At 41.0% G+C, this 26,975-nt stretch overlaps 1 protein-coding gene across 44 annotated transcripts in view; it reads right to left on the bottom strand.

The window, feature by feature from the left end:
• The window catches only part of PLCB4 (phospholipase C beta 4), a 474,866-nt gene that overhangs the window by 80,289 nt on the left and 367,602 nt on the right, over nt 1–26,975 (bottom strand). For 27 of the 44 annotated variants that reach the window (XM_060397119.1, XM_060397124.1, XM_060397137.1 and 24 more), the window contains 8 exons: nt 24,941–25,031; nt 23,050–23,145; nt 12,689–12,789; nt 10,974–11,009; nt 7,574–7,715; nt 6,875–6,959; nt 6,416–6,540; nt 4,325–4,376 (listed from right to left, as the gene is read on the bottom strand). In XM_060397119.1, the coding sequence (XP_060253102.1) occupies nt 4,325–4,376; nt 6,416–6,540; nt 6,875–6,959; nt 7,574–7,715; nt 10,974–11,009; nt 12,689–12,789; nt 23,050–23,145; nt 24,941–25,031 (728 nt within the window). The remainder of the gene's footprint in view (nt 1–4,324; nt 4,377–6,415; nt 6,541–6,874; nt 6,960–7,573; nt 7,716–10,973; nt 11,010–12,688; nt 12,790–23,049; nt 23,146–24,940; nt 25,032–26,975) is intronic. The other 17 variants (XM_060397143.1, XM_060397128.1, XM_042230405.1 and 14 more) reach the window with 1 other exon arrangement.

Below are 26,975 nucleotides of genomic sequence, written 5' to 3'. Positions count from 1 at the left end.
AAGGGGAACTCCTCAGGTCAGTAGGTGCCCAAGATGCTATTGGAGATCAGTGGAGAAATAACTCCAGAAAGAATGAAGGGATGGAGCCAAAGCAAAAACAATACCCAGTTGTGGATGTGACTGGTGATAGAAGCAAGGTCCGATGCTGTAAAGAGCAATATTGCATAGGAAACTGGAATGTCAGTTCCATGAATCAAGACAAATTGGAAGTGGTCAAACAGGAGATGGCAAGAGTGAACATCGATATTCTAGAAATCAGCGAACTAAAATGGATTGAAATGGTGAATTTAACTCAGATGACCATTATATCTACTACTGTGGGCAGGAATCCCTTAGAAGAAATGGAGTAGCCATCATGGTCAACAAAAGAGTCCGAAACACAGCACTTGGATGCAATCTCAAAAACGACAGAATGATCTCTGTTCGTTTCCAAGGCAATCACTCAATATCATAGTAATCCAAGTCTATGCCCCGACCAGTAAAGCTGAAGAAGCTGAAGTTAAACAGTTCTATGAAGATTTACAAGACCTTTTAGAAGTAACACCCAAAAAAGATGTCCTTTTCATTATAGGGGACTGGAATGCAAAAGTAAGAAGTCAGGAAACACCTGGAGTAACAGAAAAAATTTGGCCTTGGAGTATAGAATGAAGCAGGGCAAAGGCTAATAGAGTTTTGCCAAGAGAATGCATTGGTCGTAGCAAACACCCTCAACCAACAACACAAGAGAAGACTCTACACATGGACATCACCAGATGGTCAACACCAAAATCAGACTGATTATATTCTTTGCAGCCAAAGATGGAGAAGCTCTATACAGTAGGCAAAAAGAAGACTGGGAGCTGACTGTGGCTCAGATCATGAACTCCTTCTTGCCAAATTCAGACTTAAACTGAAGAAAGTAGGGAAAACCACTAGACCATTCAGGTATGATCTAAATCAAATTCCTTATGATTATACAGTGGAAGTGAGAAATACATTTAAGAGACTAGATCTGATACACAGAGTGTCTGATGACATTGTACAGGAGACACAGATCAAGATCATCCCCATGGAGAAGAAATGCAAAGAAGAAAAATGGCTCTCTGAGGAGGCCTTACAAATAGCTGTGAAAAGAAGAGAAGCAAAAAGCAAAGGAGAAAAGGAAAGATATAGGCATCTGAATGCAGAGTTCCAAAGAATAGCAGGAGAGATAAGAAAGCCGTCCTCAACGATCAATGCAAAGAAATAGAGGAAAACAACAGAATGGGAAAGATTAGAGATCTCTTCAAGAAAATTAGACATACCAAGGGAACATTTCATGCAAAGATGGGCTTGATAAAGGACAGAAATGGTATGGACCTAACAGAAGCAGAAGATATTAAGAAGAGATGGCAAGAATACACAGAAGAACTATACAAAAAAGATCTTCATGACCCAGATAATCATGATGGTGTGATCACTCACCTAGAGCCAGACATCCTGGAATGTGAAGTCAAGTGGGCCTTAGAAAGCATCACAATGAACAAAGCTAGTGGAGGTGATGAAATTCCAGTGGAGCTCTTTCAAATCCCGAAAGACGATGCTGTGAAAGTGCTGCACTCAATATGCCAGCAAACTTGGAAAACTCAGCAGTAGCCACAGGAAAGATCAGTTTTCATTCCAATCTCAAAGAAAGGCAATGCCAAAGAATGCTCAAACTACCACACAATTGCACTCATCTCATATGCTAGTAAAGTAATGCTCAAAATTCTCCAAGCCAGGCTTCAGCAATATGTGAGCTGTGAACTTCCAGATGTTCAAGCTGGTTTTAGAAAAGGCAGAAGAACCAGACATCAAATTGCCAACATCTGCTGGATCATTGAAAAAGCAAGAGAATTCCAGAAAAACATCTATTTCCGCTTTATTGACTATGCCAAAGCCTTTGACTATGTGGATCACAATAAACTGTGGAAAATTCTGTGAGAGATGGGAATACCATACCACCTGACCTTCCTCTTGAGAAACCTATATGCAGGTCAGGAAGCAACAGAACTGGACATGGAACAACAGACTGGTTCCAAATCAGAAAAGGAGCATGTCAAGGTGGCGCCCCACTCCAGTACTCTTGACTGGAAAGTCCCATGGATGGAGGAGCCTGGTGGGCTGCAGTCCATGGGGTCGCAAAGTGTTGGACATGACTGAGCAACTTCCCTTTCACTTTTCACTTTCATGTATTGGAGAAGGAAATGGCAACCCTTTCCAGTGTTCTTGTCTGGAGAATCCCAGGGATGGGGGAGCCCGGTGGGCTGCCTTCTATGGGGTCACACAGAGTCAGCCACACTGAAGTGACTTAGCAGCAGCAGCAAGGCTGTATATTGTCACCCTGCTTACTTAACTTCTATGCATAGTACATCATGAGAAACGGTGGGCTGGATGAAGCACAAGCTGGAATCAAGATTGTTGGGAGAAATATCAATAACCTCAGATATGCAGATGACACCACCCTTATGGCAGAAAGTGAAGAGGAGCCAAAGAGTCTCTTGATGAAAGTGAAAGAGGAGAGTGAAAAAGTTGGCTTAAAGCTCAACATTCAGAAAACGAAGATCATGGCATCTGGTCCCCTCACTTCATGGGAAGTAGATGGGGAGACAGTGGAAACAGTGTCAGACTTTATTTTTGGGCTCCAAAATCACTGCAGATGGTGATTGCAGCCATGAAATTAAGACGCTTACTCCTTGGAAGGAAAGTTATGACCAACCTAAATAGCATATTAAAAAGCAGAGACATTACTTTGCCAACAAAGGTCTGTCTAGTCAAGGCTATGGTTTTTCCAGTGATCATGTATAGATGTGAGAGTTAGGCTGAAGAAAGCTGAGTGGTGAAGAATTGATGCTTTTGAACTGTGGTGTTGGAGAAGACTCTTGAGAGTCCCTTGGACTTCAAGGAGATTCAACCAGTCCATTCTAAAGGAGATCAGTCCTGGGTGTTCATTGGAAGGACTGATGCTGAAGCTGAAACTCCAAAACTTTTGCCATCTCATGTGAAGAGTTGACTCATTGGAAAAGACTCTGATGCTGGAGGGATTGGGGGCAGGAGGAGAAGGGGACGACAGAGGATGAGATGGCTGGATGGCATCTCTGACTCGATGGACATGAGTCTGAGTGAACTCCAGGAGTTGGTGATGGACAGGGAGGCCTGGCGTGCTGCGATTCATGGGGTCGCAGAAGAGTTGGACACGACTGAGCGACTGAGCTGAGCTGAGCTGAAATATAACACTTCATTAGTTTAAGGTATACAATTTGCACTTCCTTCAAAACACAGAGCAGAGGCAAATGTCCTGTATGCTGCAGGTGGGTGACTTGGGTAACAGGGTTGTCACCTGTGGGTGTAGGTGCATTGGTGGTCAGGAAGAGGTGGGAGTAGGCATTCTCAATCTACAAGTGCCGAAAAATTTATCGTGATTGGCTGTTTTTAGTATCCAACATTGGACATTACATATCCAACTAGGGAGGCCAAGAGCATTCTGACAGTGTGGTGGGAAGATACAGTACTCTATTCGATTAGTCTATAAGGCTCTGGGCAATGGTTTGAGATCATTTACCTGCAGTACCACTTGGGGACATCTGCATGGAGGAGAAAAGTGGCCACACAGTTTTTTGTTTTTGTTTTTAAATTTTATAGAACGTGTACAGAATGTCTTATACTAGAACTACAAGAAAGTTCTTCCATAGAACTTTCTTTAACTTCATTCTTTCATTTAACTTTCCGGCATTTCAGTGAAATTAACATTTCCTGTTTCACTACTTGGTTCACAGATTTTAGGGAGCACTATTTAAGTACTTCAAACAACATTCACAGCATTATTTTTTGGTGACTACTATTTACAAGACAAGAAAAAAGTTAATAGAGGACCCAACTGTCTGCCTAGCTGAAATAAATTCCACTTAACACTGAGGACTTCATTCTATACTAGATCAGCTTCGTTCCTCTATCTGTCCTATGTAAGATACACGTATTTACTATCTTTGCCCCTCTCGCTGATGTCCAGATGAGCAGGCATCATTATCTGTCCTAGCGATAAAGGCCTCCACTATTGAATTTAAAGTGAGAGCATTAAACTCTAGAGTGTGTATAATAAACTGCTTACCTAGTGGTTAATTTTTTTTTTTAATCTGCTTAGTGAAACTGTGGTTGATGAAGAATATATATTGCAGATGTAATTTACCTGGAGATTTCATTTGTTTCTATCCCATCCCTCAAACCTCGCTTAAATTCACCAACCCCTAATTTAAAATGACACGGTTTCATTACAGCTGTAGTATGGAGTGTGGAACACGGTGACAACAGTTTAAATCACATTACTTACCCGCAGGATCCATTATACTCAAATTTCCCCTGATTCAATTGCATCGCTAAATCTGTCAAGAGACAAAAATAATTTAGCACTTCATCTTCCTGGACAAAGAAGATTCTTATGGGGTGATTTTAAATAATGGAAATCAGATACTGATCCCAGGCTGATAGGTCTTTTTTAACACCATAAGGTACTTCTGGATCTGTTTACAGAGAGAGGCATACAACTCTTTTTTCCATGTTTAAATGACCTTGAGTTTAAAATAAACAAAAAAATGTGCATTCATAGAGATCATGTTGGCATTACTTCCAAATTTGGATTCAATATATGAGTCATAGGACTGTTGAATTACTGTCGAGAGTACAGATGTCTAAGCTGATATATATATAGTTAGAGAAGACACGCCTTATGACCCAGAGGGAGGGTATGCTGGAGAAATCCGATAGGGTTGTATGAATATAAAACTCAATTAAAATGAATCAAAAACAAACTAGGTAAGTATCATATTAAAAAATGTGTGATTTAAAAAGAATTAGTCTAGTGGGGTCTATACTGGCAGAGCATGGTTAGGACTTTTCTTGCAGGCAAACAAAATCTTCTTTCTTTTCATCAGCAAAAAAAAAAAAAAGGGGGGGGGCCTCCTGATGATTTTTTGTTGTTGTTGTTCTCAAAGTACTATGATTAAACCTTACATTATAGAATAAAACGTAAGCTGGCCTAGAGAATAAACTGCCTTTGGATCATTTAATCTACATAATGGTCTCACTGACAACAAAGAATACAACTTGACATCTTTTTAAATAAGCAAAATCAGCAGTGCCTTTTAATCTTTTTTGTTTCTATTAGAAACACTCCAGGATCGTGACGATTCCTGGTCATAGTTTAGCACAGTGAACAGCAAGAGGGGTGCCAAGCAGAAACCTGACTTCAGTTCTGGTCACTGAGGATGGGAAACACAGTCAGGCCACATCCACGCCAAAGGGACGCAAGTCATAGGACCTTCCAGTTACTCCAGATCACAGGGAGCAAGGAGCATTCAGGTTTACAGAGTATGGTGGATTGGCTTGAAAAAAAAAATGCCCTAAACTGGGAAAGACGGGAGATACCCTCATAGAGGGAAAGAACAGAACAAAAGGGATGTTTTTTCCCACCCATTTTAAAGGACCATGCTTTGAGTGCCCTGAAGCCGGTGCACTGGGATAACCCCGAGGGATGGGGTGGGGAGGGGGGTGGGAGGGGGCTTCAGGATGGGGACACATGTACACCCATGGCTGATTCATGTCAATGCATGGCAAAAACCAAGTGTAAAGCAATTCGCCCCAACTAAAATAACTCGATTAATTTTTTTTAAAAAGGACCATGATGCAGTGAATAGGTTTTGTGGCATATTTCTCACCTGTTTGAGACTATATATTTTCTGTCTCTTATCTTCATATTGTGCTCCTAGGCTCTTAAGCAAACTTTTGAAAACTTTAAAGATTTTATTTATGCTTTCATAAAAATTGACTACTCTCATTGCAGGAAAAAAAATATTATTATATATTGGAACCTGGGTAGTACACTTCGGAGGAATAAGTTATACATTAGTACCTCTAAGTGTATAGGACTCCTTAAACACCATTTTAGCAGAATCTACTCCATAATACTCTACATCTTTATGGTGAGATTCTGCTATGTTGCTGATCTCCTGCTGAATGTCAACAGTGGGAAGGCTACTTTCCCAAGGAGAAATGAGTCATAGTTACTGTACAAAGATCCTCAAAGTCTTTTCATTTCATTCTGTCTCTGGACAAGAAGATAAGTTTGATCCAAAAAGAAGAAAAACTAGACATATTTTGGGAAAAGGGACAATGTTTAGCAGATTAGTCACGGCATTTTCAAAAGGCAATTCAATTGAAATCAAACTCTATTATCTTCTACCATTGTTTTATTACTTTAGTTTGCGTTTTCAATTTCTCACCATTCTATACATCCAACAACATGCTGTTTTGCCATATGTCTGCTTCTTTCAAAAAATGCCCACAGTCAACTGACAGCAACTCTTGGCACCGTCCTGTCAAAACATTCTCATGGAATTCGAGGTCACTGGACATCAGTTCCTACCTGGGGTTTGATAGTTCAGCGAAACCATCTGGCAGCCAGCGTTCCAGAAAATCTGAGGCATGTAATTACTGGAGTCCACTCGCCCTCCCTTGGGGTAAATGCGACTCATTTGCCGTTTGTTATAACTGTGTAACGTATTAAGGAAAATGGAAAAGAGTATCCCGGCAGTGATAAATAAATCACAAAGAGCTAAAGCAATGACGATTGAGATCAACACTGACAAAAACATGTGAAAACAGAGAACAGATTTCACATGTACAAAGGACGCTAAAGAGAAAAACCATAGTTCCCGGTGTGGATTATAAAAACAGTTTGCATTTGGGCAGGTTTTCCCTGCTGCTGCAGTCTTTCACATACATTATTTTATTAGCTCTGAAACCACAATATTATATTAGGCAAGAGATTCCTGCCAAACTCAAAGTTCACCAACCATTTATTCCACTTAATACATAAGGATACTTCACAAATTCTATGGCGTGTGTCTTCAAGTAGCCTAGACCGACTGACTCATTAAAAGAAGACATGTTGTAATGAATATTGCGTTCTGTAAAGAAAAGCAAAGAACTTAGAACTTAGAAACTCTGCCATCAGACTCACAGAAAGACAAGCGATAAATATAATTACACCTTGAATCATGAGGCTTTGGAGGCAGATGCTCCATCATGATATCAGTAGCTTCTACTTTCCTTAATGTTCTGGCGATGGAGATGGCTGACTTAAGAAAAGTGTGATGAACTCAATTCGGAGTCAATTATATGTATACCAACTGACATTCACAGCCACCCCTGGAATATGTATTTTCAGTGAGGACTATGTCTTCTCCAGTCCAGAAGTAATTATGAGAAGTTTTAAAATATCACTTGCTATGTTTTTAAGAGACCAGGTTTTGACTCAAATGGGTCTTATCAACTGTATCTAATCCAAGAGGCTATGCCTTGGAGTGCTACCAAATCCAGTCTCTCAGAGCCACCTTGTGGACGATGCTGGAAACGACAGCACAAGGCCCCGAAGAGCCAAGGACGTGTGTGGTCTGTGCAAGGAAAAAAGGTGAGATGGAACAGTCCACATGCCCGGGAAGGGAGTGGCACCAAGTCAGATCGCAGCACAGTGAAAGGAAAGCAGACAAAAAAGGCAATAGCATTTAACCTTTGGTGTTACCTTCAGCCACATGGAAACCTTGAAACTTTACAGGCTGTGCGTAGTTGATCATTGTGGACAAATATGGATGGATATTAGTGGTAGCACCCACATATTTATAAGACGCCATCCACGCCTGCTCATCTTCTACGGTAACCAGGCCCTACGAGCACAGCAAAGGGAATACACACGTCAGTGACTTCAGCCGGACTCTCAGACTTACGCCGCAATCTGCCTTGCCTGAGTGTGCTCACTTGCTCACCATGCCTGACTCTGTGGTCCCATGGACTGCAGCTCGCCAGGCTCCTCTGTTCATGGTATTCTCCAAGCAAGAAAACTGGAGTGGGTTACCACGTCCTCCTCCAGGGGATTTTCCTGACCCAGGGATCTAATCCGAGTCTCCTGGGTTTCCTGCCTGGCAGGGATTCTTTACTACTGAGCCACCTGGGAAGCCCCTACAAGCTTCCTTACTAGGGACAATCTGCACACAGGTCCAAGATGAAAGATTTTTCTCTTCCTCAATTATGTTAAATAAAACATAATTTTAAAAAAGAGCTTTTAATTTATTTAAAGATTTTTTTGATGTGGGCCATTTTTAAAGTCTTTAATGAAGTTGTTACAGTATTGCCTCTGTTTTGTGTTTTGGTGTTTTGGCCATGAGGCATGTGGCATCTTAGCTCCCTGGCCAGGGATCGAACCCACACTCCATACTTAGGAAGTGTGGAGTCTTAACCACTGGACCGCCAGGGAAGTCCCAATAAAGGATAATTTTAAAAGTTAACGTCAGGACTTCCCTGGTGGTCCAATGACCCCATGCTCCTAACACAAGGATCATGGGTTCCATCCTGGTCAGGGAACTAAGAATCCACATGCCTTGAGGAGTGGTCAAAAAAAAAAGTTAATGTCTATTGTGGCTCCAAATACAAATAAAGATAATAGTAAAATATGAAGCTTACCTTATTTTGGAGACATTTTTTTAGATTTTTAAAGGACTTTATTCCAGAAACTAAATTGAAGTTCAGAGTAATGCTATGGAATATAGGTATTATAATTCATAATTTCACAAGTTATGAAATAAAAAACAGAGATCCTTCAATTTTAGTGTACAGGTGAAAGTGAAAGTGAAGTTGCTCAGTCATGCCCGACTCTTTGTGACCCCATGGATAGCAGCCTGCACCAAGCTCCTCCGCCCATGGGATTTTCAAGGCAAGAGTACTGGAGTGGGTTGCCATTTCCTTCTCCAGGGAATCTTTCCAACCCAGGGATCGAGCCCAGGTCTCTCACACTGTAGACAGAGGCTTTACCATCTGAGTGCACAGGTAAGCTTGTTAAATCAGATTCCAGGGCCCCACTCTCAGAGTTTCTGAAAAAGGGAGTCTGCTGTGAAACCTGAGAAATGGCATTTCTAACTAGCTCCTAAGTAGCTGATCTGGGGACCATACCTGCTTAACACTTTTGGAAACCAAGACACGTACATAAATAGTTTGTGGTATTTAAAAAAAAGCTTATTCTTAAACTAATGTGATAATCCACTACACAGGACCTATTAAAATTGCATTATTTTGCACACAGGCAAAGAGAAACAAATTATTTTAGTTTGTTTCCTTGTAAATCAGGACAAAAGCAACACAACAACAACAAAAATAACACCTTCAGAAGTGATCAATATTTAATTGAGATCAATATCCAGGATAAATAAACTATTGACTCATATCAGTTAATTCATTTGTTTAAAAAATGGCCAGGCCATTTTGTTTACCTGATAACATTTTAGATCATCAAACTGATCTCACCAATAAAAGCCAACAAATAACCAAATAATGTAACTTGTTGAGATTTTTAGAAATCATGTTTTCAAATGTCCCCAGTTAAAATCTGAGAGTTCATTCCTAGACTAGGAGCACATAATCATGAATACATTGAATCTGAAAATAAAAATGACCTATAGGTCAGGAAATTCATATGATAGCAAAACGGAAAGGTCTTTGTTCTGTTAGTGAATTTCACATTGTATCCATTCTAGGAGTTTTATTTGACATTACTTAATGTCCATCTAGTCAAGGCTGTGGTTTTTCCAGTGGTCATGTATGGATATGAGAGTTGGACTGTGAAGAAAGCTGAGTGTCGAAGAATTGATGCTTTTGAACTGTGGTGTTGGAGAAGACTCTTGAGAGTCCTTTGGACTGCCAAGGAGATCCAACCAGTCCATCCTAAAGGAGGTCAGTTCTGGGTATTCATTGGAAGGACTGATGCTGTAGATGAAACTCCAGTACTTTGGCCACCTCATGCGAAGAGCTGACTTGTTGGAAAAGACCCTGATGCTGGGAGGGATTGAGGGCAGGAGGAGAAGGGGACGACAGAGGATGAGATGGCTGGATGGCATCACAACTCGATGGACATGAGTTTGAGTGAACTCTGGGAGTTGGTGACAGACAGGGAGGCCTGGCGTGCTGTGATTCATGGGGTCGCAAAGAGTCGGATATGACTGAGTGACTGAACTGAACTGAATTTGACTTTATCATAAGGGAAGTAAAGTAATATTTTTAATTGTTATATCCTCTTCACAGCTCATGACATCAAAGTGGTCCTTTTAATAGAAGTACATGGTGTGTTGCAGTTGTGAAACTGTTGGCAGCCATAGGCAGAAATTTACTTTATGATTTGATTCCCACATCAGGGCTTCAGAAAATACTATCTTCTTGTCTATGGGGTCCTATCTTATTTGAAGGAAAACCCGATATTCTTACTGTCTAAAGTTTGGAATAATTCTGGTTAAGTCTGATCCCAGTCTTCTCCTAAGATATTTGTGAAATTCTCTTCCACTATAATTTCTTAAGATACTGGGGTCAACAAAGATAAGCTGATCTTCGATCATTGATGTTTGTTAGCTAAGCAGCTGTGACCAAGTTATTTTCATCTTTAAGGCCTCAGCCTTCTCATGCGGTTAGTGGGTCGGACTGTAATCCTTGCTACACATGACTGACAGTAACAAGGCTGTCATCCAGGGAATCAGCCCAGTACCCAGCTTATGGTACTGGCATTACTAATTATCAATAAACATACAGTAGAAGAATTATACATGCCTTTGTCCATCGTCTAGTAATGAAATCTCAAATGCTAACTAAGAATACATCTAAATGCCCACTTATTTTTAGAAAAATCATCTTATTTGTCTGCCCTAGGTTTTGTGATTCTATCAGGATATAATCATTCCATCACATGGTTAATTTTTTCTTTTGAAGACTCTTGTAAGTAGATGCACTGGGCATGTAAATATTATCCCTATAAACACGCTATATTTCATGGGCAGTGGGTGGGAGAAGACGGAATAATCAGCAGTTAGTAACACCTGTTCAATATTGAATGACCACATTAGTTTCTAATAATGAAAACAAAATGCACAATGGAATTGTTTTGTTACCTTTTTGCTGTTTTCATGTTCAAGGTCATCTGAAGCCTAAATTAGAGAAAGAAAATAATTTACTTCTCTAAAGGGAGAAACTCCAAGTTTAGTAGCCCCACACCTGTGGATATTTAAATGTTAGTTATCTGTACACCTGCTATTCTACTTATCTGTTAAGATAGGACATTACTGGTGACATAAAGCCACAGATACAGTGAGAACTGAAAGGATGTCATGGTGTAACTCTCTTCCACACCAGAAAAGCTCATCAAAATGCCTATCTCCGTTTTGGCTGATAGTCTTCACCTATTTCAGTGCTTCCTTAAGGTAATTTAGTTAGTGATCTAGTGATGGGGCTTGGGAAATAATTGATGTGACCACCTCCTCTGGTCAAGGATCACTCTTTAGCAAGTCAACACTCATGTCTGGGTGCAGATAAAGGCAGAATAATGAGTTTAGTAGGCATCTAATAATCTGAAAGTAGCTGCAATGCTCTATATCAGAAAAGGTAAATGTAATGGTAGTATTCTCTTGGCTTTGCTCAGCAGATAAATTTGGTCTCATTTTCTTAGCACCTACTGTATACACCTACCTGCACCTTCATCCATTGTCTTCAATAATGAAGCACTACTGCTCCCATCAAAGACCATGTCAAAGGATTCAGTCATCACCCTGGATTTATTTATCCTAAAATTAACTGCCTCTGGACTCCTGGGTTCCCTTTAACCACTGGTTCCCCTTGACAGCAAAACTGCTCAGAAGTATTGCTTCTCCTCATTCAGATGTGTCTGCTCAAGGGGTCCCTACCTGCCCCGAAACTCCTCTTTTCAGGGTCACCATGACTCCCAGGCTAGCGATCCAGTGGGCACTCTTGCACCTTCTTACTCTATCACTCACTAGTATCAAAAACCAACCACTGTGCCAGGCCCCAGTGCGGGTGGGAATGAGACGCTCAAAGGGTACGAACTTCTGGTTATAAGATGAGTAAGTCCCGGGGATGTCACGGACAGCATGGTGACGAGAGTTAACAATCCTATATTCCATGCCAGGTGATGAGAGTGGTGAATCTGCCTGCCAATACAGGAGACATAAGAGACACAGGTTCGATCCCTGGGTCAGGAAGATCCCCTGAAGGAGGAAATGGCAATCCACTCTGTATTCTTGCCTGGAGAATCCATCAACAGGAGCCTGGTGGACTCCAGCCCATTGGGGTAGAGAAGAGTCGGATAGGACAAAGTGGCTTAGCACGCACACATACTTGAAAGGTGCTAAGACAGCAGACCATAAATGTTTCCATAACATACACACACACACATATGAAGGTGATTAATATACCGGTGCTTATTCTATGTTAGGAGGGAGATGAGACCTCCAATGGGTAGCACTGATTTTCTAATGAGGGTTTGCTGGGATGATTGGAGTCATTAACTCGATGATCTGAACAGCACCACCTCTGCTGCTGGGGTGCTGCTGCTGTCTTCCTGCTCACATGCCATAAGGAAATAAATAACATTTGAAGGACATGGGCCAAAGAGGTAGGGGTCGACACTAGGCATGACCGAAGAGTCATTGTACTGTGCATGCCTCAAGGTCAGATATTGTCTGGCCACCCCACTGAGACGGGGAATTACAGGCTCCCTTATTCTCCTGTGGCGCTCACATTTCTGAAATGTCATAGCTACCAGCTGCCATCTCTCAGAAGTCATGAAAGCAAATACCACCAAGACTCTGACCTTCTTGACACTATTGGCAATAGCTTCCTTGTGACCCAAGTCATCTGCAGAAAGTTCATTTCCATATTTGTATTCAGGGTGAGCTTCCTCCTCTTGCTCAGCTGTGGGAAAGACAAAAGGAAAATTCATGAAGCTAACTTAACACCAAAGGGTCAGGCCTCCTCTGTAACTTTGGGTAGAACAGAAGCACTTTTAGATGAGAAGGAAGCTAAATGAAAACAGGAAAGTTTTTAAAAGTAATTTTTTTCTAATTAAACGCTCACTAAACTCTCATCTAATCAAGGTCAAGGAGGACATCCTGTTATTTCTCCTGCACCGAGCATTATGTTTTTTACTGAATACAGTTGGTTTAAAATATTGTGTTAGTTTCCGGTGTACAGCAAAGTCACTCAGTCGTATATATACACTGATTATTTCCCATTACAGGTCATTACAGATCTAAGATGCTGTTCTTGTGCTTCACAGTAAATCATTGTTAGCATGGTTTTTTACATGCTTGACCCTTTTATAAGCTTTTCTTATGTGAATGATTACTTCTATCCTAGTATATATACAATAACCCTAAAAATTAAAGGATAGTTTGATCTCCTATGACACCCAGAGAAAACAAGATATAAGAGAAGGAAAATACATCTGATAATTCTGAAAAAGAGTCAAAAATGTCTAGTTGAATTTTATGGGCATAATGACTTGTGGCTGGGAGTGGTGTGATACAGAAAAGAAAGAACTTGGAAGGACTTACTGCTTCTGTAAATCATTTGCCAAATCTGGCTTAGGTTTAAAAGACTCTGAAGTCCTTCCTGGGGTTCATGGTGGGGAGGGGGCAGGAAGTGGGTGCTATATCAGGCTGGTACCCCAGGAGCCTGGACTGAGCTAAGTAGAGAGGCAGAAATGCCATTATTCAATCCATCAGTTCAGGAAATTACAAGAACTCTGGTATCCACCTAAGGCTGTCAGTGGAAAAAGGATTGCCTGTTGGAAAATTAGCCACCTACTGGTTGGTATGAGATCTGTATTCCCATGACACCCATCCTGCAGGGGCTCCCAGACATTTGCCTAAAAACTAGCCAGGAATAGGAGACAGCCCCAGGCCATAAAATAAAGTCAACACAAATCCACACTGTCACTACACTGAGCATGAGGGACCTTTACTACAAAAACAAAACCAAAAAAAACACTGAAAATATTTCTGAGAGAGGTGAACAGGGCCATAAGAATTAGATGTATTTTTTTTTTTTAATAGTATGTTTAAAAGGTGGAAAGGAGAATGCAAGAACAGGAGTAGATGAAAAACTTTCACTGATTCTAAGGTGCATTTCCCCCCACGCTGGAATATATCTAATATGACAAAGTATCCTTTAACCGATGGCATTTTATAATGCACTAGAAGCAGTTTTCTTTCTTTTAGAACAGTAGTGCCTTTCAATCGGCAGTGTCTTAAGTTCAGAAGTTTGGATGACTTTACGCAACGTGCCATTCCAGGGAGGGGATGAAGGCAAGGGAAAGCAGTGAGACACCTTCCTCTTCTGGAACTGATATTCTGGTGATGGGCTATTCTGGAGGCAGATGATTTTTTCTTAAAGTAGGTCATCTTGGCTTTAGGCAGGAAAAAAGGATCTGAGAAACTGAAAGAGGTCTCAAAATAATCTAGGCTAGTGTATTCACTTATATCTAAAATAAACAGATTCACAGATATGACTTGATGTGTCTGAAGTCACAGAGTCAGAATATGAACCTAGATTCTCAGGCTTCTTAGACTAAAGCTTTTAATGTATCACTGGATTTCTGTGACCAACAGTCTGGGACCAAGATTTTGAAACCTCTGACCATCACTATTGAATTTCAATTTTATATCTAGTTTAACCTGCCCAGCCAGATATAAACTACTTGAATTTCAAGGGGGGTATATTCCATAGAAGTGGTTGAGACTTAATAACTACTTTAAAAGGGTTGTACAACTAAAGGCTAGCATCTCTTGATGGTGTAACACCAACAGCCACACACAATGTTGGTATTCCCCACTTCTCATCCGGTGACATCTTTAGGGTTTTCTATGTATAATACAAAGGATTTATATTAATTCTGTATCCTGCAACTCTACTCAATTTATTGATCAGCTCTAGTAATTTTCTGGTGGTATCTTTAGGGTTTCCTATGTATAAACCTGCTCATCTGAATCTATGTCCAGCCTAATAACTGGACACACATATTCACGGACTGAGAGCCTTTTTTATTTTCCAAAGCCTTCAGGCAGGTCTGCCCTCTTGAACGGTGCTTGGTTTCCTCTTGCAGTATTTAAATTAGAGAATCCTCATTCATGTGTAATAGGATCGTACTGTGATAGAGGGTAATTACAGCCAACTGGTTGACCAGAACTAAACTCAAGTACGACTGAGGGGACATAAGACTCATATGTAATGGGGATAGTAGACATCTCTCCCGTTAGAGAGAAACTCAGGTACGTATGAATCAATGCATTTCTGTCAGAACAACTAAAACTTTACCACAAACTTTTCTGGAATAACATGGGAGTTACTAGAGGCAAATTTATTTTGTCTCTAGGAATGATGAGCATCTGCATAAAAGTTGGGAAAGCAGCCTTAAGGATGATAAGTGGATCATACTGGCCCCTCATTTTAGATGAATGTGCATGTTCAAGAAACTTCACATCTCTGACTCATCATTGATATTGTTTCTCCTTTTTTAAAGACAAACAATGATTTTGCAGATTTCTGTTCTTTATATTTCTATACATTAGAAGGACAATGCTGTGGGGTACAAAAGGACTTGACCCTGGAGTCAAAGCAATTTGAGATTGAGTCTTAGTGTCATTGCCAACCAGCTGCGGCACCACATGTAACATATGTTATTTATCTAAGCTTCAGTTTCTTCATCTGAAAAATGAATGTAATAACTGTTTCATTAGGCTGCATAAAGATTAGAGGAGGCACTGATGTAAAGCACTCGATCACAGTTGGTACAACAATTGTAGCTGTTGTTATCATTAATATTATTATTTTTCTTAATGTGTTTCATTATTCTATAGCTTTACTGGATTATTATCTAATAACAACTTACATGTTTTTGATTACCATCTATGAAAGTTAACTTAAAGTTAAGGGACAGTTTTTATATAATATTCAGACTTTCAATGTTTAAAAGTACTTTATTGATGTTTTAAATATTTTTATTGGTGTATAACTGATTCACAATGTTGTGTTAGTTTCAAGCATACAGTGAAGAGATTCAGTTATACACATATATTTATCCAACCTTTTTCCGTTTCTTTTCTCCTATGGGTTATTACAGAATACTCAGTGGGTGCCTGTTAGTTATCTATTTTATGTGTAGTTGTGTGTTAACAAACAGATTCAAGGGATTAGATCTGGTAGACAGAGTACCTGAAGAACTATGGATGGAAGTTCGTGACATCGTGCAGGAGGCAGTGATCAAGACCATCCCCAAGAAAAAAGAAATGCAAAAAGGCAAAATGGTTGTCTAAGAAGACCCTACAAATAGCTGAGAAAAGAAGAGAAGTGAAAAGCAAAGGAGAAAAGAAAGATATACCCATTTGAATGCAGAGTTCCAAAGAAGGAGAGATAAGAAAGCCTTCTTCAGAGATCATTGCAAGAAATAGAGGAAAACAATAGAATGTGAAAGACTAGTTTTGTGCTGGCAAGATGGTGGGGTAGAAGGATGTGGGAACTCATCTTCTGTGAGAACTCCAAAATAACAACTCGCTGCTGAACAACCATCAACAGGAGAATGCTGGATCCGACCCAGCAAAGATACCCCATGTCCAAGGGCAAAGGAGAAGCCCCAGTTGTTGGGACCTAACAAACGCCATGATAGGCTTCAGGGACTAAGGTAGGACTCACGGGAAAAGCTGAGTCATTGCCCAGTGAGGTCATCCCCGCGGATGCCAGGACTTGTCTAATCAGCATACTCCCCGTAACCTGGTTTGAGTTTATCAGGACGTAAAAGACATCTCCCTGCAGCCTATAGCCAATTAGTAAATACCAGGAAACCCCTGCAGCCAACAAAGATTAGCCAATTAGTAAATACTAGGAAACTCCTGCAGCCAATCAGCCCTTGCCAACGCTCTGTTCTAAAACCTATAAATACTGCTGTAAATCTGGGCTCAGGGCTCCTTGCTCCACTCCACTGCGTTGGATGTGGTGGAGCTCGAGCTAGAAATAAAACCCCTTCATGCTTTTGCATTGCTGTGGATGTCTTATTCTCAGTTTTGGGGACTCGGACTCTGGGCATAACACCAGTAAGATGGTAGGAGGGGTGAAACAGCATTTAGAAACAAACCCCATACCTGCCAGAGATGCTCAGAGGGTTCAAACAAAACCTTGTGTGCACCAGGACCCAGAGACCCCACAGAGACTGACCAGACCTGTGTTTGAGTCTCCTGGTAGGAGTCAGCAGTGGCCTGCCGCAGGGGCCCTGGGTGCAGCTACCTGGTCACACAGCCTGTGGCATAAGCCCTCTTTGGGGAGGTCACCATTAACCCCACCATAAAGCAGCAGAGCAGACAGCCCACAAACTGCAAAACAATTATACCAAAGAAATCCTTGCACTGTTAAGAAAGTTCTAGGACCCACAACAGATTTCCCAACCTGGGGATCTGGCAAAGGGACTGAGAACTCCCAGATAATTTGACTTTGGAGGTCAGTGGGATTTGATTATAGAACTTACACAGGACTGCAGAAACAGACCTTTGGAGGGCACAAACAAAACCTTGTGGGCACCAGGACCTAGGAGAAAGGAGCAGTAGCTCCACGAGAGACTGACCCAGACTTGCCTGTGAGTGTCCAGGAGTCTCCAGTGGAGGCAGTGGGTTGGCAGTGACCTGCTGCAGGGTCGGGGGCACTGTGTATGGCCGTGCATGCATGGGACCTTTTGAAGGAGGCCGTCATTATCTTCATTACCTCCACCATAGTTTGGTCTCAGGTCAAAAAATAAGGAGGGAACAGAGCCCCGCCCATTAACAGAAAACTGGATTAAAGATTTACTGAGCATGGCCCTGCCCATCAGAACAAGACCCAGTTTCCCCCACAGTCAGTTTCTCCCATCAGGAAAATTCCATAAACTTCTTATCCTTATCCTTCAGAGGGCAGATAGATTGAAAACCACAGCCACAGAAAACTAATCAAACTGATCACATGGACCACAGCCTTGTCTAACTCAATGAAACTATGAGCCATGCCCTGTAGGGCCACCCAAGACGGATGAGTCAGGGTGGAGAGTTCTGACAAAACATGGTCCTCTGGAGAAAGGAATGGCAAACCACTTCAGTATTCTTGCCTCGAGAACCCCAAGAACATTATGAAAAGGCAAAAAGACAGGACACTGAAAGATGAACTCCCCAGGTCGGTAGGTGCCCAAAATGGAGCAAAGTGGAGAAATAGCTCCAGAAAGAATGAAGAGACGAAGCCAAAGAGCAAACAACGCACAGCTGTTGGTGTGACTGGTGATGGAAGGAAAGTCCAATGCTGTTAAGAGCAATATTGCATAGGAACCTGGAATCTTTGGTTCACGGATCAAGGCAAATGGGGAGTGGTGAAACAGGAGATGTCAAGAGTGAATGACATTCATTTACGAATCAGTGAACTAAAATGGACTGGAATGGGCGAATTTAATTCAGATGACCATTATATCTATTGCTGTGGGCAAGAATCCCTTACAAGAAATGGAGTAGCCCTCATAGTCAACAAAAGAGTCCAAAATGCCAGTACTAGGACGCAACCTCAAAAATGATAGGGTGATCCCTGTTTGTTTCCAAGTCAAGCCATTCAATATCACGGTAATCCAAGCCTATGGCCCGATCACTAATGCTGAAGAAGTTGAACTGAATGGTTCAATGAAGACCTACAAGACATTCTAGAACTAACACCCCAAAAAGATGTCCTTTTCATTATAGGGGACTGGAATATAAAAGTATGAAGTCAAGAGATACCTAGAGTAACAGGCAAATTTGGCCTTGCAGTACAGAAAGAAGCAGGGCAAAGGCTAACAGAGTTTTGCCAAGAGAATGTGCTGGTCGTAGCAAACACCCTCTTCCAACAACACAAGAGAAGACTGAACCAAGGACATTATCAGACGGTCAACACCGAAATCAGATTGATTATATTCTTTGCAGCCAAAGATGGAGAAGCTGTGTACAGTCAGCAAGAACAATACCAAGAGCTGACTGTGGCTCAGATCATGAACTCCCTATTGACAAATTCAGACTTAAATTGAAGAAAGTAGGGAAAACCACTAGACCATTCAGGTATGACCTAAATCAAATCCCTTAGATTACAGTAGAAGTGACAAAAAGATTAAAGGGATTAGATCTGATAGAGTGCTTGAAGAACTATGGACAGAGGTTTGTGACATTGTATAGGAGGCAGTGATCAAAATCATTCCCAAGAAAAGGAAATGCAAAATGCTTGTCTGAGCAGGACTTAAAAATACCTGAGAAAAGAAGAGAAGCTAAAGGCAAAGGAAAAAAGGAAAGATATTCTCGTTTGAATGCAGAGTTCCAAAGAATAGCAAGGAGAGATAAGAAAGCATTCCTCAGTGATCAATGCAAAGAAATAGAGAAAAACAATAGAATGGGAGAGACTAGAGATCTCTTCAAGAAAATTAGAGATACCAAGGGAACATTTCAAGCAAAGATGGGCACAATAAAGGACAGAAATGGTATGGACCTAACAGAAGCAGAAGCAGAAGCACCTCTATTAAGAAGAGGTGGCAAGAATACACAGAAGAGCTATACAAAAAGATCTTCATGACCCAGATAACCATGATGGTGTGATCACTCACCTAGAGCCAGACATATTAGAATGTGAAGTCAAGTGGGCTTTAGAAAGCATCACTATGAACAAAGCTAGTGGAGGTGATGGAATTCCAGTTGAGCTATTTCAGATCCTAAAAGATGATGCTGTGAAAATGTTGTACTCAGTACGCCAGCAAATTTGGAAAACACAGCAGTGGCCACAGGACTGAAAATGTCAGTTTTCACTCCAATCCCAAAGAAAGGCAATGCCAAAGAATGTTTAAACTACTGCATGATTGCACTCATCTCACACACTAGCAAAGTAATGCTCAAAATTCTCCAAGCCAGGCTTCAACTTCCCTCAGTAGGTAAAGAATGTGCCTGCTATGCAGAAGACCCATGTTTGATTTGTGGGTCAGGGAAATCCCCTGGAGAAGGACATGGAGACCAACTCTAGTATTCTTGCCTAGAGAATCCCAAGGACAGAGGAGACTGGCAGGCTACTGTCCATGGGGTTGCAAGAGTTGGACACGACTTAGCAAATAAACTACCACCATCATCAGGCTTCAATAGTACATGAACCATGAACTTCAAGATGTTCAAGCTGGATTTAGAAAAGGCAGGGGAACCAGAGATCAAATTGCCAATATCATTGGCTCATAGGAAAAGCAAGAGAGTTCCAGAAAAACTGGTTTTTTGAGTACGCCAAATTCTCTGACTGTGTAGATCACAACAAACTGGAAAATTCTTAAAGAGATGGGAATACCAGACCACCTTACCTGCCTCCTGAGAAAACTTTATGCAGGTAAAGAAGCAACAGTTAGAACTGGACATGGAACAACAGACTGGTTTCAGACTACTGGTTTCCAAATTGGGAAAGGAGTATATCAAGGCTGTACATGGTCACCCTGCTTATTTAACTTATATGCAGAGTACATCATGCAAAATGCCAGGGCAGATGAAACACAAGTTGGAATCAAGATTGCTGGGAGAATTATCAACAGCCTCGGATACGCAGATGACATCACCCTTGTGACAGAAAGTGAAGAGAAGCTAAAGAGCCGCTCGAAAGTGAAAGAGGAGAGTGGAAAAGACGGCTTAAAACTAAACTTTCAGAAAACTAAGATCATGCCATCCAGTGCCTTCATTCCATGGCAAATAGATGGAGAAACAGTGGAAACAGTGACAGACTTTTATTTCTGGGGGCTCCAAAATCACTGCAGATGCTGACTGTAGCCATGAAATTAAAAGATGCTTGTTCCTTAGAAGAAAAGTTATGACCAACCTAGACAGCATATTAAAAAGCAGAGACATTACTTTGCCGACAAAGATCCATCTAGTCAAACTATGGTTTCTCCAGTAGTCAATATGGATGTGAGAGTTGGACTATAAAGAAAGCTGAGCACTGAAGAATTGATGCTCTTGAGGTGTGGTGTTGCAGAAGACTCTTTAGAGTCCCTTGGACTGCAAGGAGATCCTAAGGGAAATCCGTCCTGAATATTCATTGGAAGGACTGATGCTGAAGTGGAAACTCCTACTTTGGCCACCTGATGTGAAGAACTGAGTCATTGGAAAAGACCCTGATGCTGGGAAAGATTAAAGGCGGGAGGAGAAGGGACGACAGAGGATGAGGTGGTTGGATGGCATGACTGACTCAATGGACATGAGTTTGAGCAAGCTCCAGGAGCTGGTGATGGACTGGGAAGCTTGGTAGGCTGCAGTCCATGGGATCGCAAGAGTCAGACACAACTGAGTTGTGTGTTTATGTTGATCCTAATCTCCTAATTTATCCCTTCCCCTGACATTTCCCCTTTGGTAACCATAAGTTTGATTTCAAGATCTGTGTTTTGATTTTGTTTTGTAAATAAGTTCATTTGTATCATTTTTTATTGATCTGTTTAAATATATTCCTTTTAAGATTTTATTTTTAAATCTTGTTGAGGTTTATGATTTGCAAAAAGTGTGAAATAAAATAATAGGCAATGTGGCAGACTGCATTTTCCAAAGACAGCTGCAATAATATCAGTTTCCCTCTGACTCTTCTGCAATGTGATCTAGTTGCTCACCTACCCACCAGAATGTGGGTGGGCCTGAACTAAGACTGCGCTAATGAATAAAATACAGGGGAAGCAATGATATGCCATTCCCAAGCATAGCTTTTAAACTGTTTAGATGCTTCTGTTTTCTGCCCTTTGGCACACTAGCTCTCAGGACATTTCATCAAGGAGGTTGGCCACCATGCTACGAGAAGACCATGCCACAGAGAAAGGCCACATGGGATGTCTGTGTCAACAGAGCCAACCGAGCTGTCACAGCCAGCCAGTGTCAACCACCAGCTCCGAGCGAGCCATCAGGCGCTGGCTCAGGGGACCTTCAGACGACTCTTGATGTTGTCTGCCGGCAACCACGTGAGAAACCAAAGGGAAAGCCCCCAGCCTGAGCCCAGGTGACCCACCAGGAGAGACAGCAGTCAAGTGTTTTGGGGTGGTTTGCTGCAGAGCAATAGATGACCATAACGGGCATTGATTAAATACTGTCAGCTACCTGCAGCCTCCCTGCTGTTTGTATAAAACATAGGAAAGTAAGTCACGTTCCCATGGTTTGGACATGCAACATAAATCACTTATAAAGTGTCTTCCATAGTCAGGAATCTGTTTTAGGGGCCGTGAGTATGATTAGTTGGTTCTCACAGCTTTTAGGTTTTTATCTATAATGTCACACTTTCTTAAAATCTACTCTTCTATTTCAGATGCTTATATAAAAAATAGAGTTTCTACAAGCATTTCTAAATTATTTAGCCCCAAAGCACTACTTAAACTCAAGGCTCTAACTAACAGACACACAGTGCATACAACAAGCTATTCTGTTAATAAATTTTCATGTCATGTGTTAACCAATCCTCATGCTACATAACAGATAATTTTCTAACAACATTCACAGTCTTTCAAATGACGTATTTAAGACCAAAGGTTACGGTTGTGGCTATATGGCCAAAGTAAAATAGAAGGTAATAGCAAATACTGAAATATTTTGAGCAAAGCTGCCTTTGCAAAAATTATTCTCTCTACTAGAATATAGCTAATTGTAGTGAGATGGTTATTTGAAGGAATTTGAACTTGAAAGTTTGATTCTGGCTTTGAGTTTCTAATTCACTATATGTGCACACAAACAAAGCATTTACTGAGGGTCCCGACCCATGTTCCTTCCCTTTTAACTGGCCTGAACGGCTGTCATGAGTAACAACACTGATGTTCATGTTTTGCTGATAGGAAGGGACTACAAAAATTTTCTTTTTATTCTAAGCCCTGTCTTTGATAGCAAGTGCTTCAAGGATTCTCTGTGAGTTTCTGCTGAACAGCTGAAGGCACTCCAGAAAATGAGATGACTAAGCTACTAAAATCTAGTGTGTAGGGAAATTCTAAGCCATACTATTTGGAAAAGTACTCCTAAATACCAGAAGATTAAGGATGGTGCAGGTACCTACAAGAAATTAAAATGTCACATGATATAAAAGGGTCCATGAGACCCATACTTATTTTAAAAAAGTATGCTTGTGAAGTGTAAATTAAAAAAAAAAAAAAGAACAACTCACCACTTTCTATTTCCTCTTCATTGTCATCCTCTAGGATGTTCACTGGGGCAGCGGATTCTCCTGCTTCCATCACGCTTTTCAAAGCTTCAAGCTGTTCTGTTAGTAAAATAAACAAGGAGATGGAGACAAGGGTTAGGTCACTTATAAAACCAGCTTAAAGATGGACATAAAGAAGGATGAAAAGGGAAGAGAATCCTATTGTCCAGGCTCCCAAGGCTCGGCCGTGGCCACAGTCTTTCCAGTCCTGGTGGCCTTGACTCCTGAAGGCATGTGAAACTATGCCATGGTTGGAACATAGTTGGAACATAGGGGAAATGCCCCATGTCCTGGTCACCAGGCTGCAAAGTCACAGCTCAGTCCCTCAGAAGGATCTGAGGCTTGATACAAAACCCAGAATTTGTAGCATATGGCATAGACCATGGTTCATGGCAATTACGGTTAAGTGACATAAGAGAAACTGGACAACTTCAGGAAAAAAAGATTTGCAATTGACACAATCCAGTTATTATCCTAATGTATAAAAAACCCTCAGAAGTCAATGAGACAGACACATTGGGGAAATATAGGAGGGCAGATCATAAATAATAAAAAGAAACTAGTCATCAAAGATATACAATTAAAAAATTAAAGTATTATTTTTCTTTTATTAGTTGTGAACACATATAAAAGATGCCCAATAGCCAGCATTAAAAATATTGCTGGGAAACAGGTGTTCTTCATATATTATAGTGGATGTATAAACTGACACAACTTTTCCGAAAGACAGCACAATAAGATACATCATGTAAAAAATGTACGCATGCTTTGGCCAATCAACTCTAACTGTACCAAGTGATTACAAGGAGAAGGCTGCATGAATGTATAAAATTAACATCCAAGCATATTCTCCATTGTTTTCATAGCAATGAAAATCTATCAACTAGGGACTGGTTAAATTACACTATATTCCACATAATAAATGCTATATAGTATTTCATATACTAGAATTTTTAAAAAGTTTTCTACATTAGAATTAAAATTAGTATACAGATTTATATCTTACTGGATAAAAGAATACTTAATTGGTTGAATTAAAACTGACCAACAGTTAGTATATTTAATATGATCCCAACTTTGTTAAAAATGTGTGCATATGCCAAAAAGTACATTTGTATATATGTGTCTATAGTACATGTATATATGTGTAAAATATATAATTTAGTAGTTTTTAAATTTTATATTTTTCTTTCTTGTTTTCATTTTCCTAAGGCATTATTGATATTGCAATAAAAATGAAGTGGAGTTAATATAATTTCAAAATTTTAGTTTAGAATATCCAGGGAAAAGCCACAATGCAATCATACCAATTTTTGATGTTATTCCTTCACTGAACTAAGAGATTTGTTGGAAGAACACACTAGCAGAGAAAATGTTTTCGGAAAACAGAGGGGGCAATGTCTATAGATAAAATCACCTCTGTCTGCCTGTCTGTCTCATTCACATCCACATTCTCATATTACCTACAACCCTGTTTATGTATGCATCACAGGGGAAACTGCAAAGGGTAACTTTTAAAGAGGACTTTAAAGTGTATGAATTGATAAAGTGCTAGCTCCTTTATCTTGATAAATTCTAAAATGCTTGTTTTTGCCTTTTCCTCATCTTTCTTGAGGATTCCTCCACATGCTGACCTATAAATACAGGAGTAGGCTTTCCCACTGCAAGAATGGGTTGATGTAGAAACTAAACTCGAGTGGAAATGCGGCGACCTTGTTCGGAACAATACACAGACCATTGGACCCTCCTCCTCCCCAGTCAGTGGCTTTAATGTGCGTTTCATTGCAGACTGCTGAACTGTCTAAAGGTGCAACGTGCGGATGCCTTCTGTCATTGATGAGTGTATTTGACTTACTTTTCTCAACCTCAGGTTTCAGTCGTTTGTTTTTGATGAGTATTTTTCTTTTGAGGTCATTCGGGGATGGCAAGGGTCTGCCTGGTTCCAGCTAGAGAAAAACAGAAAAGGCTGATTGATGACAGTTTCACTTCTTCATTCTCTGTTCCAGACCAAGATGAGCAGAAGGCCTGTGAGTTACACAACCATCATCCAGTAGATGGCAGTCAGCACAGCTTTATACTTTCACTGTTCACCCCAAACTAGCCCATGCTTTGCCTTAAGCTAAAGCTGCAAACTCGGCACCAGAAAGGACTCTCAAGGTTTGCAGAGCTTCTCTGCTCTCCCCAGGGAGTGGGCTCCAACCGGCAGTGGTCTCAGGGAACGGGATCCAGCTCGACCCCAGGCCGTGACCCTCTTTAAGTATCTGGTAAGTACAAGGGGTCATGGGGCTGGCTGGTGTTGCTAAGTGTAGTGTTGGGCTGTACCACAAGTTGGTTTGCTCAGTAGAGTGATCTACCCTCAAAGATCAGGACTGTGGCTTTGTGGGTTCAATAAGAGAACCAAGAAGGTCCTAATGATTGAAAAATGACATCTACTGTGGTTTCATTTGCTTGGATTGATATCTTCAAAGGAGATGTTCCTTTATTTGCTGACCTCTGATCACAAGCTGGAATCAAGATTGCTGGGGAAAATATCAATAACCTTATGGTGGAAAGCAAAGAGGAACTAAAGAGCCTCTTGATGAAGCTGAAAGAAGAGAGTGAAAAAGCTGGCCTAAAACTTAACTTTCAAATAACTAAGATCATGGCATCCATACCCATCACTTCATGGCAAATAGACAGGGAAAAAGTGGAAATGGTGGTAGTTTTTATTTTCTTGGGCTCCAAAGTCACTGCAGATGCCGACTGAAGCCATGAAATTAAAAGACACTTACTCCTTGGAAGGAAAGCTATGACAAACCTAGACAGCATATTGGAAAGCAAAGACATCACTTGGCTGACAAAGGTCCGCAGAGTCAAAGCTATGGCTTTTCCAGTCATGTATGGATGTGAGAGTTGGACCAAAAAGAAAGTTGACTAAGGAAGAATTAATACTTTCAAATTGTGGGGCTGGAGAACTCTTGAGAGTCCCTTGGACTGAAAGGAAATCAAACCAGTCCATCCTAAAGGAAATCAACCCTGAATATTTGCTGGAAGGACTGACGCTGAAGCTGAAGCTCCAACACTTTGGCCAGGTGATACAAAGAGCTGACTCACTGGGAAAGACCCTAATGTTGGGAAAGACTGAGGGAATGAGGAAAAGGGGGCAACAGAGCATGAGATGCTTGGATGGCGTCATTGATTCCAATGGACATGAGCAAATTCCGGGAGAAAGTGAAGGACAGAGGAGCCTGGTGTGCTGCTGCCCATGGGGTCACAGAGAGTCAAACATGACTTAGCAACTAAGCAACAACAACTGATCCACGGAACTGCGCCTCACCCATCCCCATCCGCTCTCCATCCCCCTACCACTCTTCTATAGAACTACCTACCCTTCCACATGTCCACTCATTTTCCAAACTAATTTTTATACTATTTATACGTGCAAGGCACTGTGCCATCCAGCGTCCACTCTGTCTCTAATGAAACCCTTGGCTGAAATTCTGCTTCCTTTCGGAAGCCTGCTGTAACCGCTTCACTCCCAGTGATCCCTCTTACACTTGGATATTGGCAATAAATATTCAACACATAATAGTCCATCTTCTTTTTCAGTTATGGTTTTACATTTGAATCCTGCGGTCTGCTCCCAGGACTGAAAGTTCTGAAGTTCAGATCTTAGTCTCGTTTATATTACAGACTTCCCATAACCTTTCATGTATGTGCACATCACTTCACAAAAAATGCAGAAACCTTTCTGTAAAAGCAAGCACTTTAGTCTAACAAAGGAAATAAAATACACAAAGGACCAAGGTAAAAACTAAAATAAATTGGGCTGTTTCTTAGTTTAGGTTCCCTTAGAATCAGTCTGAGACAAAGATGAAAGCACCAGTCATTTATTTGGGAGGCAGCTCCAG

This window comes from Ovis aries, chromosome 13 (genome assembly GCF_016772045.2).
Source record: "Ovis aries strain OAR_USU_Benz2616 breed Rambouillet chromosome 13, ARS-UI_Ramb_v3.0, whole genome shotgun sequence".
Classification (NCBI taxonomy): domain Eukaryota; kingdom Metazoa; phylum Chordata; class Mammalia; order Artiodactyla; family Bovidae; genus Ovis; species Ovis aries.
This window is presented reverse-complemented; position numbering and strand designations above follow the sequence as displayed.